Genomic DNA, 18,692 nt, shown 5'->3' with positions numbered 1-18,692 from the left:
AAAAAAAAAGAGAGAAGATGCTTAGTTTGATGCACAAAATTGTCTAAGTTTCTAGATAATTACTATTATCTTTTCACTTCTCTAGTTTGGTTTAGGTCATTAAATTTCTTTGATTGTCAATAGAATTATATACTATGTTTTTGTAATGGATTTTTGTAGTCCTTATATATTTTCTTTAAAATTTTATTTCGTAAGAATTGTACTTGTTTTGATATTTTAATAGAATGGATGAATTCTTCTTGTCTTACTTCAATGTTATATGTTTTTTATACTCAACAAAACTCATTACATTTATAAAGTAGGCATTAATGAACAAATTTGCGATACATAGGGAATGAGCCGGAAATGAGTCGAGTTGAGTCGATCGAATTCACATCAGTTCAACTCGGTTCGTTAAGAATTAGTTTATCTCGAAACCTGGCTCGAGTGGATAAAAGTGTATAGTGGATAAACGCGTTCAAAGTTATTTTTTGGTAAATGGAGAGTTTAAAAAAATTAAAGTGCAAGGTATAAACTATAGTCGTATATAAATTTAAAGGAAACTGAAAGTCATTTACGTGTATATATAATCGAGCACTAAATGTCATAAAAAATTAAAGTGTAAGGTATAGACTATAGTCTCTCCTCCTTTATTTCTATCATCAAAGAACATTAATTGTTCGATACTTCTCTGATACGCGTATCAGAGAAGTATCCGATACGTATCGGTAATTTTTTAAAATAATAATATTAATTTTCCGATACTTATTCGATACGAGTATCAGGACGTATCAGACGAGTATCAGTATCAAACAAGTATTAGATACAATATTTCACCATTTTTGGAGTATTTGGGCTTCATAGACTGAATTACATTGCTATTACGTACTATAACCATAAGCCTGTAGAGTATCTTTAATGGTTTTTCTTATGGAACATACTTTTAGTTTCATATACTACTAATAAGTGTTCTTTTTAATGCTACTCTTTAATGCTACGCCGTATTTTTGCAACTCATACACATTTTGCTTCAATGGTAAAGAGAACATAAGATACCATGCATTCATGTATTAATGATGATAGAATACCTTATTTAAACAAATTTTATGATACTCATTTTGCCATACCATGTTCGTGCAATGGAGAGAAAAAAATTAAATATAGTACGAATCATCCTTCTGTAATACTCACTAAAATACCTTTATTGAAGATGATCTTATCGTCGACAATAATTAATCAAATAGCATGAAGGATTTCATCCGTGGACAAGAAACTAAAAATATAGAAATCCTCAATATTCCCTTTGTGACAAAAAGCCTTTCTAAGCAATCCTTCTCTATGGAAGCCAACTTTTTCCAACACCCTTTGAGAAGCCTTATTCTCCACAAGAGTATAAGCTTCCAACCTATGCAAATGAGGAAATTCTTGAAACACTTTACACAAAAGAATCTTCAATGCTTTGGTGACTATACCTTGACCCCAATAATTAAATCCAATGGCATAACCCAAATCAGCTTTATGCTTCTCATTATCATAAGGACGGACACAAATAATTCCAATGGAGTGGTCATCAAGACATATTGATTGTTGTAATGGGTAAATGCATTTAGTTTTTATGAAATCTAATGCCTCTTCTTTTGAATTACACATCTCCATTCGGGTATTTTGAAGAACTCTATTATCACCTAACCATAACAACACATCTTCCATGTCACTTTCTTTGAATGGACGAATAGTGATTCTTGTGTGCTCTATTTCCATGACTACAAAATGTTGATATATGGCTAAGGTATATGGTTTTATTTATTTATATATACGAAAAGTGAGTGGCTAGAGTGTTGGATGTATATTTGACAAAAAAAGAAGTTAGAAGTTAGATGTATTTGACTAACATTATCCATTACGTTACTTATCATCTGCAAATAAAAACAATAAATAAAAAATGCATCATACTATATTTAACAAGAATTTCCATCACATAAAAGACCACTTTAAAGTGAACTTCCACCTAATTAACAACAACTTCCAAACATAGACTAATGCACTGGAATCTCTTATCACAATAAAAATGACATAAAAGACAACCAATGAATGAATAGAATAGCAAACACTCAAATAACTATATATATTCACTAGAGTTGTCAAAACGGGATACCCGACCTGTTTCGCGTCAGTCTTACCCGACCTGTCTGCATGAAAACAGGTTGAAAAAAGTATGGTCCGAGCCCAACCCTATACGGGCTTTCGGGCTAGTCCACTTTTATTTTTTATTTTTAGTTTTTCCAAAAAAAAATTGATGATTAAAGAACATAGATTAAAGAACTTACGAGGATGGTGAAGAGGAACGCGACAGGAAAACGAAGGCGCGAAAAATGACATAACATATAATATAAGGAGAAATACTTATATGGGCACAAACCCAAATAATTATTTCTTAGGCACACTCACAACATGCAAAAAAAATTAAAGAGAAAAGAAATTAAATAGTATTAATTGATGTGACAAATTTATTTTTCATTTAATTTTTTTGACTTTTGTGTGTGTGTCTAAATTAAGTGCCTAAATGTTTGTGCCCATGGAAGACTTACTCATAATATAAGTTCAGTGAGTCTTTCTTCTTCAAAAAAAAAGTTCGGTGAGTCTTCATTGTGACTTATTTTTACGTTTTTTTAGTGAATGTGAATCAAATCAATGTTATTATTTTTTTGGGCTTAATGGATTGGATTGGTCCAAATAAGTAAAAAATATTAAATTTAAAATGTTGACACTTGGCAGACTTTTTTTTTGTTGACAATAACAAAATAATATTCATTCATTCAAATTGATAGATTACATCAAATACAATCCCATAATCAACATCGCTAAAAACGTAAAGGATGAATCTGCGAACAAAACTCACAGCATCCGAGTTAATAGCATACAACAGCAAAATGCTACAACAAATAATATGATAAAGTTAAAGTCACCGAAGTATCCATGCCTCCGGATCTGCAACGTTGAAGCGCAAATCATTGGTTGAATCTGTAATTGACTGAAGCCGATCTTTTCAATAGAAATCAAATGAACACCGCACAATACGGGACAACAAAAACGTCGCACAAGACGACGAACAACACAACGCCGCACTCAGACGGCGAAATCACAAAAAAGAAAACACAAAAGAAAAACTTGATCAATGTGAAGATCACTTATTTAAATAAAGAAGAAAAGGAAAAACAATTATGAGGGGTGATTTTGGGTCAAAATTGACCCTAAAACCACCCCTCCTTGATAGATCAAGAAGAAGAAAAAAACTAGGTTAAAGTGGGGGGTGACGGCTATGAAGAAAAGGTTAAAAAAATACACTTGGCAGACTTATTACCCATATTTATTTTAATTTTTTTTATTATAATTTATTCCGGCTCAAGCTACCTAAGGTCCACTCGGGATAGTTCATATTTTAAGTGGACTTTAACGGACCGAGCTAAAAAGGCTAGAAAAAAATTTGGGCCAGCCCATTCGAACTACCCTATTTTGACTGACAACTCTAATATTCATGATGGAAAAAAAATATTTAAGCTTGAATAGTAGTAGATGGGTCGGTGATAATGAATAATGATTGACTCAAACCATATTAGTATGTTGCCGGTATCGTGTCCCGAATTTTGAAAATTTTCCCGTATCGTAGATGGGTCGGTGATAATGATTGACTCAAAAAAGTATGTTACCATACTTTTTTCCCGTATCGAGGCCGTATCGTATAGCGAATTTTGTAAATTTTCCCGTATCGCCGTATCGGTGTCGTATATATCGTATTAGTATCGTGTAACATATCGGGGCTTCATACCCATTATAATTTAAAAAAAAAGGAAGACTAAGGGTGTGTTTGGTTTTGTGGAAAGGAAGTGGAAGGAATGAAAATTATGAAAACTATCCACCGATTCAAATTCATCCACCTTCATATTAATCCACCGATTGAAATTGATCCACCGATTTCCGTAATTTCCCTTCCTTCCACTTTCTTTCATTCGTACCAAACAAAGCCTAAAAGACTTGATAGCAAGTGTGTGTATCTTTTATCATGTATTTAAATTTCTCTTTCTTACAACCCACTTGGGGTTGGTCTAGTGATGTTGGCTTGGGTCCTTAGAGTATGCTCCTCTCAAGGTCTTTTTCAAAAAAAAATAAAAAATTTCTCTTTCTTACGCCTTTTATTTTTTAATTACTGAAGTTAATTCACTTGCATCCATGTAAAATAAACGGATGCCATTAGAATTTATTCTTTCTTAAACATTGACCTTATCTACGGTATAATCTCAATGCAAATTTAACAGATTTTAATGGATAATTTAATAAAAGAATTAATAGGTATGAAATAATACTTATAACAATCGGTCAAAAAAATAAAATAAAACACTTTTAACAAATTTATTCTTTCTTAAATCTTAAACATTGGTCTTATAACAAATTTCTTAATACGTATAAAATAAAAAAAATTGCTTATAAATATTGGTCGAAGAGAATATATATCAGGTCATGCTAAACTTGATTCCAAGATATTTGTTAAGCATGCTAAAAAAGGAAATTAATCATAAAAGTAATGTTAAAATGATAATTTTTTATATCGTTAAGATATTAAATGCACAAATTTTTAGATAAAAGTTTCATATTAGTATGCTTAACTAGTGCTCCAAAATTGTAAAAAAAAAAAAAAAAAAAAACTAGTGCTCCAGTAACATAGTTTAACATTTTTCATATATCAAACTTCATTTCGTTAAACCGAAACCATACATATAATACCATTTCAATCGTGGGTGGTGAATAGAACTATAACATATGCTTCTAACATCATTTGTTTTTAATCATAAAAATGAATTACAAAGGAGTACAAAATATATTCAATCTTTTATAATTCAAATTAAGCAAAGAATTATATGCTTAAAAATAATAATTTTTAAACAGTGTCTCCATTAACCATTAACTATTAACTATTGTCATTAATGCATAGTCGAATATAATGGCTTGAAAGGGGTGCACACAACCTTACTATTGGGGTAAACAATAGAAAGTTTCACTGGGTTGGATTGCTATATTGGATATTGAACAATCACATAAGTGATTTTGACACCACATTTTCATTCAAAATATTAAGACGTTGAATTTATGGGTTATATCACTTATATGTTGATAAATTTCAACTCTTTCAACCAGTGAGATTTAACTCACTTGTCAGATCTCAACATTTTCTTCAAGTGTGAGTCTCACCATGTTCACGATTCATCACTACTCACTTATTGTTCCCTCGAACCGAAGTATGATACCATTGTTAGGCCATGAGGGGAAATCTAGCTAGGTTAGATCGATACATTGAACACCGAGCAACCACACACGTAACTTTGACATCACACTTTTACACGCAAAACCATCAGACATTGGATTTATAAGGTCGTCTCACTTATATCTTAATCATTTTCAATTTTACCAATCAATGTGGAACTTAACTCACACTTGATAAATCTCAACATATAAACATGGAATAAATATAGAGAAAAAATAATAAGCATATAAAATAATTTTATATTGTCAACCAATATCAATCATATTTTCCATCACATTGTCCACTTTCTTAATATTACATGATAAATTAATAATTTTTTTATTGGATGATCATATATTTAAAGTAGAACGTGAAACCCGTCTTAAATTGAAATCAGTACTATTACAATGCAATTACACAACAACCATAAGCCTATTATATATTGCCAACAATAATTAATCAAACAGCATGAAGAATTTCATCACTAGACAAGAAACTAAAAATATAGAAATCCTCAATATTACCTTTGTGTAAAAAAACCTTTCTAAGCAATCCTTCCCTAATGAAGCCAACTTTTTCTAACACCCTTTGAGAAGCCTTATTTTCCACAAGAGTATGAGCTTGCAACCTATGCAAATAAGGGAACTCTTGAAACACTTTACACAAATGAATCCTCAATGCTTTGGTGACTATACCTTGACCCCAATAATTAAATCCAATTGCATAACCTAAATCTGCTTTATGCTTCTGATCATTATCATAAGGAAGGACATAAATAATTCCAATGGAGTGGTCATCAAGACATATTGATTGTTGTAATGGGTAAATGCATTTAGTTTTTATGAAATCTAATGCCTCTTCTTTTGAATTACATGCCTCCATTCGAGTATTTTGAAGAACTCTATTATCACCTAACCATAACAACACATCTTCAATGTCACTTTCTTTGAATGCACGGATAGTGATTCTTGTATGGTCTATTGCCATGTCCACAAATGTTTATGACATATGGCTAAGATATGTTTTTAGTAACTATTTATATACCAAAAATGAGTGGATATAGAATGTTAGATGTGTATTTGACAGGAAAAAATGTTAGATATGTGAAAAATATGTTGGATATGTAAGGGTCCACCGAACAAACTAGTACTCCTTACTTTTTATATTATAAAAAAAAATAAAAGAATTTCTTATCCCAAATTATATGCAAAAGTAATCCACTTTTATCATTTTCAATATTTACTGTTACTTATTTTCATGAAATTTAATGCAAATAACATTTAATTTACTCTCTATCTCTTCTGTTTCCCATAATCAATAACTAATAAAAATTATGTTTACATCTCCTTATGAAACTTATTTCAAGAAAAATATAAAACGTCATACTTCAAATTATCAGATTTTAAATAAGTGTGAAATTTTTTTTATTATAATATGGGACAGGAGTACCTATTGTCAATATAATAAAACAAAATATCAAGGTTATCAAAACCGGACCAGACCGGCCGGTCGGACTGTGAACCGGTCATGAAAACGGTTCGGTTTTGAACAAAAAACGGATAGGAAACCGACCGGCAAAAAAACGTGTGAACCGGGGTCGAACCGGCGAACCGGCCGGGCGGTTCAAGCGGTTTTGCAGATTTTTTTTTTTTTAAAAAAATAGGGTAAAACTACGTCGTTTTAATTTTTTTTTAAAAAAAAAATTCTGAAACAAAACAACGACGTCGTAGGAATAGGAAATGTTTTTGTTTTTCATCTATTTTTCATTTGGTTTGAATTATAAATTTTATTTTATTTTGACTTATGATATTTTATCTTTTTAATGTGTGAAATTATGAAATATTGAGCAATTATTCATATATATTTATTTATATATTAATTAAAATATATATTTAATTAAAAACGGTTCGACCTCGATTGAACCCGGTCCGACCAATTGAACCTTGAACCGGTGAGCTCGCCGATCCGATGACCGGTCCGGTTCTGACAAACTCGCAAAATATTATAATATCGACATTGATATATTCAAGTTCATTTTTTAACTGCTCTTGTGTGTGATCTTAAAAGAGAGTGTCTCGATTTTGTAGAAGTTGTGTGCCGCCCAATAAATTCAGCAAGACTAAACTTTGTGTTTGACACTAATAGTTAACTAGAGTTGAAGTAAGCCTCAACTTGGTAAAATAAAATTGACTAAATTATATTTTTAGTCTTTTAAATTTATTTTAGGTTTTATTTTAGCTTTTTAAATTTTATTCTTTTTATTTTGGTTTTTTAAGTTATGCACGCATTCAACGGAAATTTTTATGGGGTGGAGGTTCTGATACAAAGAAGATTTGCTGGGTTAGTTGGGGCACTATTTGCCTACAAAAAGACAGAGGTGGGTTGAGTATTAAAAATCTTGATTTATTCAATCAAGCTTTACTTTGTAAATGGAAATGGAGAGGAATTAGTGATGAAAATGCTTTGTGGTCCAATTTGTTAAAGCATAGATATGGGAATATGATAGATAATTTTATGTCGCAATCAATCAACGATGTAAAAGGACACTCATTGTGGTGGCGCGATATCATGAAGATTTGGGGAGTTGTGAATGAAGATTGGTTCAAAAAAAACGTGAGCAATGTGTTGGGTGATGGTCTTTCTTTGAGATTTTGACATGATGATTGGTTGGGACCAGTTTGTTTTAAGAGCTTATTCCCTATTTTGTTCAATAAAGCTTTGTATCCAAATATAGTGGTAGGTGCTAGTGGTATGTGGGAAGATGGAAGTTGGAATGAAGTTCGGTCTTATCTGCAGCTGAGCAGGAATTAGCGCAAGAGTTAGACACTTTGTTGACAGGATTTTTCCCTTACCCGAATGACAAAGATTGCGTTAGATGGAACATACATCAAACCGGCCAGTTCTCGATCCATTCGACGTATGTGTTCTTACTATCTCGTGTTGTTACTTTGACAATTGAAGAGAACGTGGTGGAAGCTTTGAATCAATTATGGACAAATGACATGTCATCTAAAGTGAGTATATTTGGATGGAGATTATTATTATCTAGACTACCAACTCGTATGGCATTGGCGAACAAAGGTGTTATTGTTAATCCGCGTGAGTTGTGTTGTGCTTTTTGTTTCAAAGAAGAGGAAAATATTGACCATGTGTTTTTCAATTGTTCTTTTTCACAACAAATTTGGAAGATAATTTTCGACTGATGAATGTGGATTTTATCCCCTTTGAAGTTTGTTGGAAGCACTTTATCTCCTTTGGTGCTTTGGTGAAGAATAAATCATATGCAAAAGCTCAGATATGTAATTTGGTTGGCAACCACATGAAGCTTATGGCGAGCCCGTAATAATAGAATGTTTAGAGGAGATGTCATTAACTTGCAATCCTTAGTGGGTCAAATTATTTATATCTCCTGGTTTTGGTTTGTTGGTAGAATAACTTCTAAGTTTTCTTTTGTATTTTCAGATTGGTGTAAAGATCCATTATCTTGCATTTTTAGAATCTAATGGCTTCTTTTTAGAATGGTAAGGGTTGCGTACTCCTTATACTCCTTATAATTCATTCTTTGCTTATAAAAAAAAACTTTGATTCCTTAAATTCTAAATATTAAGATATTTTAGTTTTTTTTATAAAAAAAACTAAATTATCTAAATTTTATAACTTAAAAGATCGAAGTGTCAAATATGTATAACCTTAACCAATAAAATTCAATGTTAATGCGCCCGTGACATCTCTCAACAAAGTAAGTATTATCATGTCCTGAATAATCTGTATACTTAGAGCATTTACAATATAAAGAAATTTAATTTTTCGTACTTAAGTAGGTATACGTATACACATCACTTATTTATAATATTTTTGCTCATCTGGGTTGAACTGTTAAAATTGTGGGTTAGGTGGATTAAATCTATATATATATATATATACACACACACATAAAATTATTAACAATAATAATATTTTTTAAGCTTTTAAAAAAAAGTTTTATAATATTAATATTTCAGTTATTTATTTATTTATTTTTACTAAAGTTTTTTATTTATTTAAAAAGTGATTTTTTAAAATTTTATTTTGTAATAGTCTGCAGATCAACCATTTAACCAGTGAGCTAATGTGAACCCAACTTGAGCTAACTCGACTCATTTAAAATGCAAGTTTATGCGGTGCATACTAGTTCGTATATTCATCTCTACATAATATGAGAAGAATAGTCCCCATGAGCTTAGCTCAATTGGTTGGGACATCAGCATTTTATATGCAGGAGCCAGGGTTCGAACCCTGGACACTCCACTTATCCATCTTTAAAGGTGGAATTTCAAGCCACTAGGCTACCTGACCAAAAAAAAGAATAAAAAAATGAGCGAGACTTCAAAAAAAAAAAGTGAAAATCAGTTGGACAAGTGAAAATCACTCTCTCTTCTCTCTACCCTCTTTCTTCTATGCACCAAACAAGTGAAACTCACTCTCTCTTCTCTCTTTCCAATCTCTTTCTTTCACATTTCTCCTAAAACAAACGCACCTTAAAAACTCAAGCTCCTATTTAGTTCCACCAAAATCAAAATCAAAATAAAAACTTCTTTACACAAAAAAATGAGCGCACTAACATGACCCCATCCTTGTTCATTAACTTCGACACTCATCTTCTTCCTCCGTCGCTACACACTCGCATCAAATCTCAAACCGCAATAGGGTTTCAGTTAGTGTAGGTGAATATGAGTATTGTTCCTAAAGAGACAATTGAGGTTATTGCACAGAGTATTGGGATTAACAATTTATCACCTGATGTTGCTCTTGCTATTTCTCCTGATGTTGAATATCGTATGCGTCAGATCATGCAGGTGTAGTTTCTCTACATTTTTCTTTTAATTATTTTTATTAATTATTATTTTTGTAATGAAATTTGAACAGTGATTTTGTGTTGGATTGAAAATTTGAACTATTCAATTTGCTTATCCTATTGTTGTGTCCATACGCTGTTTGTTCGAATCACCGTATTAGGAGAATAGTTAGTTAGTTAGTTAGTTATTTAGTTAGTTAGTTAGGCTGTTAATAGCCGGGATGGGTAGATAAACTGGTTTGAACTGAGGGTTGAAGGAGTTGGAGGAGTTAAATGACGGAGTTTAAACCCGGTGAAGGAGAAAATAATAACCGAAGTATTAGGATTTAGGAGAATAGTTAGTTAGTTTGTTAGTTAGTTAGGCTGTTAATAGCTGGGATGGGTAGATCAGCTGGTTTGAACTGAGGGTTGAAGGAGTTGGAGGATTTAAATGACGGAGTTTAAACCCTACTGTAGGAGAAAATACTAACCGAAGTATTAGATTAGGATTTAGGAGAATAGTTTGTTAGGATTGTTAATAGTTAGTTTAGTTACATGATAAGTGAGTTTATAGTAATTGTAGTTCTATATAATAGATGTCAATTTTATGAATCCTGTGTAGTGGAGTGTAGCGAGTGGCCCCAAAAATGCTATAGTGAGATAGTGGATAGCGGAGTGGTCACAAAACTCCGCATTTTTGAAATGTATACTATTTTGAAATTGGGGAAGAGGAAATTTCTTATTAATTCAAGTGGCGCTAATGACCATTTTACAACCTGTCCCTGAAGGGATTCAAACTTGGCACCTTGAGGTTATATAATGGCTAAGCTCATACTACCGAGAGGTGAAGATCATTAGCTATGGTTGACCATTGAGAGGTGAAGACTGACAGTAAGAGTGAGACAAAGTGAGAGAGGAGAAGCTCAAATGCTTTTCTGGTGTTTCTAAATTGGAAAATTCCTAAAATACCCCAAACTAAAGCCCTAAACTTTAAAATCTGAGGATCTTTTTTGAAATTTTAGAACCGTTTCTGAGGTGCAGTACTACAGCGCTTGCAACATTTGTTATTTTTAATGCTATAGTGACCGGTGACCGCTACTCTATACCGCTCGGCTGCACCACTATAGCATGATACGGACAACATTGATAGATATACACTTCTTTTGTATCAGATTTATCATATTTTAGGGGGGCCCAATGCACAAGGCTCCAACCTGGGTGGAATTTGGGAAGTACACATCCTTACTCCTACAATCGGAGATCCTGTTTTGAGAATTTGAACATGTGACTTGACGTCTAGGTCACATGATTTAAACCTTACTGTTGTGCCAAGGCTCACATATATGAAAATGAAAAAAGTTTTGATTGTGTGATTAAAAGTTCTCGATCTTTTCCTCATCTTCCTTCAACCATGGAAACTTTCACACAGGAAGCAATCAAATGCATGAGACACTCTAGGCGAACCACTTTGACGGCAGAAGATGTTGATGCTGCGCTCCACTTGAAGAATGTTGAAGTAAGCAAGCAAGCAACTTGAATAATTTTTGTTTTGAGTGTGAGCGATTGGTTTGGTTTCAGTTCTCTTTATTGTGAAAATGCTTAGTTTTTGTCTCTAATCTCAGTATTACTTTTTTTTTAATTTTTTTTTGTCAGCCAATATATGGATTTGCATCTGGTGGTCCTTTAAGATTCAAACGAGCTGTGGGGCACAAAGATTTGTTTTATATTGATGACAAGGATGTAGACTTAAAAGATGTAAGGAAGTAATCAATCATTGTTATTTCAATCGGAATTAAACCTGGAGTGCATCACTCCTTAAATTAAAGTTTGTGTTAATTTTAGGTCATTGAAGCTTCTTTACCAAAAGCACCCCTTGATACTGCACTTACGTGTCACTGGCTTGCCATTGAAGGAGTGCAACCTGCTATTCCAGAAAATGCTCCTGTAGATGGTAGGTATCTACAATTCTTTGAACTAAAAATTTAGCTCAAGTGGAATTTGGATGTATATTTTCCGATGTTATTATTACCATGTCTTATGGATTCTCTGTTCATTTGTGAATTTTTCCTCGAATTAGTGGTTAGATTGTGATATGTTACTATTTGAGTTGTGTTTTCTATTTTTATATTGTCATTATAGCATGGTCGTCTTTAAATGCATACACTCTTTAAAAAATGCACTTATCAATAAATTATAAACATATGGATGTCTGTAGCTATATTTACTTGTGGAGGTGCACATGATGCTGACAAACAGGCATCATTTGACATCTTAATGTTACTCGATCTATTAATTGATTTTTCGTAAATCTTCCAACTTATCTATAATTGTGCTCCCCTGCCTCTATTAAGAGTAACTGTTTTTCCCATTACTTTATGTGCAGTCATTTCAGCTCCTTCGGATGCCAAAAAGCATGAACAGAAGGATGAAAACCTTCCAGTTGACATCAAATTACCTGTTAAGCATGTGTTATCTAGAGAGCTTCAGGTATCAAAATTGTTATGCCACTGCAAGTCATCTTGTCTATCACAGTGTTGTCAAATATCGGCCATGGTGGTGCCATGTCGGATATTGGTGGTGGGGTTTTGGCTTTCCGCCATGACCAATTTTCTGAAGGATGGCGGCGCCATACTCAGATATGGCGATGCCACAAGTCGATCGGTATGGCGGATTTTTGGCTCTCCGCCATCGACAATACTGGTCTATCATCTATTAGTTCATTTATGTTAGCTTAATATTTTTTGCAGCTCTATTTTGATAAAGTGACCGAACTAGCTTTAAATGAGCCTGATTCGGTTCTCTTTAAAGAAGCATTAGTAAGTTTGGCTACTGATTCAGGACTTCATCCATTAGTTCCTTATTTCACATGCTTTGTAGCTGATGAGGTAACAATTTCTTTTTCTTTTGTTGGTGGATAAGAATGAAAGTGTCGCTTTACGCTAGCTCATTACAATTGTGTGCTTCTCCATTCTTTGCAGGTTTCTCGCGGTTTGAGTAATTTTGGACTTCTATTTGCCTTGATGCGAGTTGTTAATAGCCTTTTGCTAAACCCTCATATCCATATTGAACCTTATGTAAGTTCACTTCTTGTTGAATTTATATGTTTGTATATTTTTTCTGACATAACATGATATTTTCATAAGCAGGGTTGCATTATTAATATTTAAATTAATATTATTAGTTATCGCCAAATTCTATTTGGAATTATGTTTCCAGTGAATCATATAAGCGTTCTTTATGCTTAAGTATTGAGGTTGATTTTCCATTTGTTCCCCCATCATCAAGACAGCTCTAGCAACATTTGATTAAAAAAATATAGAAGTAAATTAAAATGAAAAAAATACGTAGTTATTGTAGTTTCCAAAATCCTGGTCTGTGGGCTGGCCTGGCCCTTCAGTCTGCAAAGGCCAGGCATGACTCATGAGTTCCATTTTCTGGCCCCATAAAAATTGGCTTGCTCTATTATAACCCAGGTTGCAATTGACCAGGTTGGGAAAATCTGGCCCATTTACCCATACTCAATGGATTTAATTATCTAATAAAGTGTTTTCTATGTTAACTTTTTTAAATTGTAAATAAATATATGATGTATATGTAGTTTGGTTGATGTATGCAGAGTTGTGAAATGCACTAGAACTATAAAATTAATAACAAGAAAAATCTTTCCCGATCGGTGGGGTTGGTTATCAAGTGATGCCATTGTGTTATTAACTTATTATGCCATACTGATGCATGTCCCATGTTTTCAAAATGGCCATTTTTATATAAATCTTTTTTAAATATTTCTTTTTGAGTTTTCCTTTGCCTCTCTCTACTTCTATCACTCATGAATCTTTACCTCCTTAATCTTATGGAAACCCTGAAATTGGTCTAAAGAAATCATCCCATGTCAAAAGAGGTCACTTCTAAAATTTACCAAAAACCCAAATAAATTACTTCATAAGAGCAGGTTGAGTTGTTGTATTGTAGAGCAACTGTGCAAGTTTTTTCATCTTATTCGATTGATTAGTTGGGTGTTTATATTCGTCAATGCTCATCATTGTAGCCACATATGTAAAAAAGCTATATCTGCTCCAGTCAGGTTACCTTTTCTTTGTTTGCAATTTCTGCATTGAGCAGTAAGAGTTCTAATAAACAGTATTTGGGCACAAGTGGTTCACATAAATGAGCTAATGAGAAACAATATCTTATTTCTTCATCTTTCCTTTTTTGCTTGCTTCAGCTACACCAGTTGATGCCATCAATTGTTACCTGCCTTGTTTCTAAAAGGTTGGGAAGTAGATTGACAGACAACCATTGGGAACTTAGAGACTTCACTGCTAACCTGGTTGCATCAATATGCAAAAGGTAATATATCCGCCATCTTTTTGTTATATGTTGTGCATCAACGGAAATTGAAGATATTTTACTTGATACTTTTATTGGTATCCCACTAAACTTGTTTTAGTTCATTATTTGTGTCCTCCTTTGATTTTATTGTAGCAAAGCCAATGAATAATATATTTGTTATAAATACTTGTGTCATGCAGGTTTGGACATGTTTATAGTAATCTACAGTCCCGGTTGACAAAAACGTTGCTGAATGCATTCTTGGATCCAAAGAAGGCATTGACACAACACTATGGTGCAATCCAGGGGTTAGGAGCACTGGGATCCAATGTGGTATTGTGCCTCTCCATGCTTTTGGCAATTATGGAATTTGTGAAACACCAAAAGTAGGATTAATATTGTGAAAGAGAAAAATCAATAAACCAGTTTATTTGTTTATTATATGTTTGAATATTGCCCTGCAATGTGTACTGTAAAATGTTGTCTCCCATAGTATCAGAAATACGAGATTAAAATTTGTTTTCATATAACCACAAAAAATGTTTAAATCACCAGCAAAGAAGAGGCCATTGTCCTAATGGAAAGATGGGGGGAAGATGAGCTAACTTTGTAGTTGGCAGACCTAACAAATTTGAACTTTTTTTTTTTTGCTAATAAAAATTTGGCTTAATTAATAAAATAGTCCCTTAAAGACATTTTTGGTTTCACATAGGTCCCTTAAAGAAAAAAAAGTCCGAATAGGTCCCTTAAAGAAAAAAAAGTCCGAATAGGTCTCTTAAAGACATCTCCGTTAATCAGTTTGATCCTTTCCGTCCATTTTTTCGAGGACCAAATTGATTAACGGAGATGTCTTTAAGGGACCAAACTGATTAACAGAGATATCTTTAAGGGACCTATTCGGACCTTTTTTTCTTTAAGGGACCTATTTGGTCCTTTTTTTCTTTAAGGGACCAATGTGAAACCAAAAATGTCTTTAAGGGACCATTTTACTAATTAAGCCTAAAAATTTATGGTGAGGGGATGGGGTCCATTCCAAGGCAGAGAAGACCCCTTTGGGTTCAAAGAGCACTTACAAAGGTATTTACATTTACCTCCCTCCAAGAGCACTAGCGGGGCTGGAACCCGAGACCTCTCGGATTCAAGACCTGTCTTTTTACTACTAACGAAAACCCTTTGAGTTAAATTTGAACTGTAAGCTCAATCCGTTTTAATCAATTTTATTTATCAGCAAATGAAATTTAGTGATCAATTTCTGAAAATATGTCCTATAATATACTCTTGCTAGTTCATATTTATTATAACTTCCAATGAGTTGTTTGACTGAAGTCTGCTTCCATTCTTTATCCAAGGCTTTGACGTCATTTTGATGTGTTTCTTTATTTTGGAGGTAGGTTCGCCTTCTTTTGCTGCCAAATCTTGAAGCATATATACGTCTTCTTGAACCAGAGATGCTTCTTGAGACACAGAAAAATGAAGTGAAAAGGCATGAAGCTTGGCGTGTTTATGGAGCCTTGCTGGTAACATATGTTATTAGATATTTGTTACAACTAATAATCATCAGTATATCAGTCTCAGTATAATATAGTGGTCTGATGATTGTATGCAATGTTTTATTCAGCGTGCTGCAGGTCAATGTATATACCTTCCACTAAAGATGTTCCCAGCTTTTCCATCTCCTGCCCCTCATTCTGTCTGGAAGACCAGTGCAAGTGTTCTTACTTCTCCACCTCGTAAGTATTTTCCTCATTGCCTGACAAAAAACCGGTCAATTGTACATGTCTATGTATTGTAACTTTTAAATCAGTTCATTGAGGGAGAACCCCTTTTGCATAGTTAATTTATTTAATGGAGTATAATACCTACAAAAGAAAGGAACCTGCATGCTAGAATATTGGAATCTCACTAAATTGAATGAAGCTTTTGAACCTAAAACAAGAATCAAGTTGCTCACAATCATGGCTTATCAAATTGCATTTCAAATTGTGCGTTGCCTGATAGGTCTGTTATTTGTTAGTTAAGAAGTTGTTACTTGTTAGTAAGTAGTTAGTTAGTTGATGGGTTAGTTAGTGGGTGTGTTAAGAGATAGTTAGGCCAAATAAGGCATGCTGCCTATAAATAGAGCGAAGGGATTAGAGAGGGATCATCTTGTCATTTGAAAGGAATAGGGCCTTTTGGCACTGGGAGGTAGGCAGACCCTCGAAGTGCTGCCATTATTTGTAATCAAAGGGGATTCTTCCCTATTTTGAGTAATAATATACCAGTTGGTTCTATCATTGCCTAACTTATTGTTGGATAGTGACTTGCAAATTGTATTGAATTGTAAAATTTAAAGACACAATCAAGATATTTTGAGGCATCAAATATAAATGATATACAATGATCAATCTAATAGTTGTAACTTGTAAGCTAGTGATGACAAAGCTTTCCTCTAATTTCCTCGTAGACTTTCAATAGTTACCATAGACAGTCTGGACTGATTGATTTAATCTGAAAATTCAAAGATCTTGACACTGTTTTCTTGAATATATATTTATACAATTCTTTGAAAACATTACACAGAATATTCAGATTTAATTTGTGATGATATAAAAGTGTAGATAGTGCCATAGTCGTCATCCACTTGAAACTTCACAAGTCCTTTATAATAATTATTAGTTTGTATACTGACTCATTTTTCACGATTGATCATCAAGATAAACGAAAGGCAAGCCCCATGGAATTGGACCAGCAGTCCCCTTTGAAGAAAACAGCTACTGATGGAGAGGTTAGTGTGGATCTGGCGAATTCCTCACCATCTCACAAGCAAGAGGAGACAGGAACTCAAGCTTCGGTTGATTCAAAAATTGGTTCACCATCATCTTCTGGACAGATGAAAAATCAGATCACTACCCATGGTGACGTTATAAGTAGTGGGGGTGATACTCAGGGTTTGAATATCTCTGCAGTCCTAGCCCAGGTTTGGAAGGATGAACTGAATTCAGGACGTATCCTGACATCACTGGTTGAGCTGTTTGGTGAAAACATCCTCTCATTCATTCAAACTCGTGAGATGTATATGTTCTTGTAACATAGGACGTATCGTAGCAAGTTTGTTTATGGATAAACCATGGATGACCTGTAGGTAATGTGTGATTTTGAGAACAAATTAATATCACTTGGTATAAAATGTGTAATTTTCTTCTGGAGATGAAATTTTGGATTCACCTGAATTTTATAATTATAAGCTTTAGTTGTTGGGTAAAATACTTCAACCACACTTAAAAAACACAATACAGATCCTTTTCTGACAGTAATGTAAAAGCTCAATTGTTTATTTCATTTCATGCATACATTTGGTATTCATAACAAAACAGTTTAAGGTGTTTTAATGTTAACAGTGATAACAACAAACAAAATGTTAAAATACTTCAAAACTCAAAATAGTTAAATCTTTTAAGCATGATCATTTCAGAGTAGCACTTAAGCTGCCATATTATTGTACTCTCTTTCAACAGCTAATTTCAAGATGCTATCTTCTTCCAAGACCATTTGAATTGGCAAGAAACCCATTCCATCCGCCACTGCAAGCATCATCTGCCTGGTTTCCTTCTTGAATTCTTCTAGATCAACTGCGCCATTCAGGTTGTGATCGAATTGAACAAACAAGGATTGATAAACACGAGCAAGCTCATTTGGGTCTGACTCCACGTCAATACCAAAGTGTGTTTCGAAAACCCTGAGCCCCTGAAGCTCCTTCAACATCTCTTCATAAGAGAGAAGACCATCATTGTTTGTGTCCAGTCGAGCGAACCGATTTCCTATGGAGCTATTAAATGCTTCTTCATCTTCAAGGAAGTGGACAATGGTGGCACCATCCAAAATTTCTACACTCATCTTTCTTTTCTACTTGATATGTCAAACAGAAGTGGATATAGTATTTTTAGAATGCACAATGAGAGAGTTTTTGTGTTTGCAAATGCTATTGCTTTGATGAGAAGAGTTGATTGATCCTTCTAGTATATATACACATAGCCATTAGTAATAGGGTATGTTCCAAAAGCATATATTTATTCTTTAATTAATAACTAAGCATGGCATAGAAACCATGTGTTGTTTGTGTCCTTTGTTTAACTATTAGTGTATTTGGTCAAACCGACTTAATTAGATGCTTCCCTCAACTGTTGGCTCCTGATTGTTGGAATTGTTCCTTTCAGTAACCCACAGATATTCGATCATATATGAGATTATGGGTGCATTATTTATTATTATATTTTGGTATGAAAGTAAATTATTAAA

General features: G+C 33.4%; 3 protein-coding genes across 3 annotated transcripts; 1 reads left to right on the top strand and 2 right to left on the bottom strand.

Moving 5' to 3' along the window:
• Positions 1–1,215: 1,215 nt before the first annotated feature.
• Positions 1,216–6,340, bottom strand: LOC123891489. The gene is made up of 3 exons (XM_045941363.1): positions 5,741–6,340; positions 2,089–2,098; positions 1,216–1,763 (listed from the first exon to the last, which is right to left on the bottom strand). Exons 1-3 carry the CDS (start codon positions 6,260–6,262, stop codon positions 1,216–1,218), a joined length of 1,080 nt encoding a protein of 359 aa, XP_045797319.1. The 5' UTR covers positions 6,263–6,340.
• Positions 6,341–9,825: 3,485 nt separating this feature from the next.
• On the top strand, positions 9,826–17,626 carry LOC123891487 (transcription initiation factor TFIID subunit 6). The gene is made up of 12 exons (XM_045941361.1): positions 9,826–10,110; positions 11,518–11,604; positions 11,742–11,843; positions 11,931–12,039; positions 12,472–12,575; positions 12,836–12,973; positions 13,067–13,162; positions 14,311–14,435; positions 14,618–14,750; positions 15,809–15,934; positions 16,036–16,147; positions 17,111–17,626. Exons 1-12 carry the CDS (start codon positions 9,985–9,987, stop codon positions 17,482–17,484), a joined length of 1,632 nt encoding a protein of 543 aa, XP_045797317.1. The 5' UTR covers positions 9,826–9,984; the 3' UTR covers positions 17,485–17,626.
• Positions 17,627–17,696: 70 nt separating this feature from the next.
• LOC123891488 lies at positions 17,697–18,398 on the bottom strand. The gene has a single exon (XM_045941362.1). The coding sequence runs from the start codon at positions 18,288–18,290 to the stop codon at positions 17,877–17,879; it is 414 nt and encodes a 137-aa protein (XP_045797318.1). The 5' UTR covers positions 18,291–18,398; the 3' UTR covers positions 17,697–17,876.
• Positions 18,399–18,692: the final 294 nt, after the last annotated feature.

This window comes from Trifolium pratense, linkage group LG6, assembly GCF_020283565.1.
Source record: "Trifolium pratense cultivar HEN17-A07 linkage group LG6, ARS_RC_1.1, whole genome shotgun sequence".
NCBI lineage: Eukaryota > Viridiplantae > Streptophyta > Magnoliopsida > Fabales > Fabaceae > Trifolium > Trifolium pratense.
Note: the sequence above shows the minus strand (reverse complement) of the source record. Positions and strands in the feature narration are given on the sequence as shown.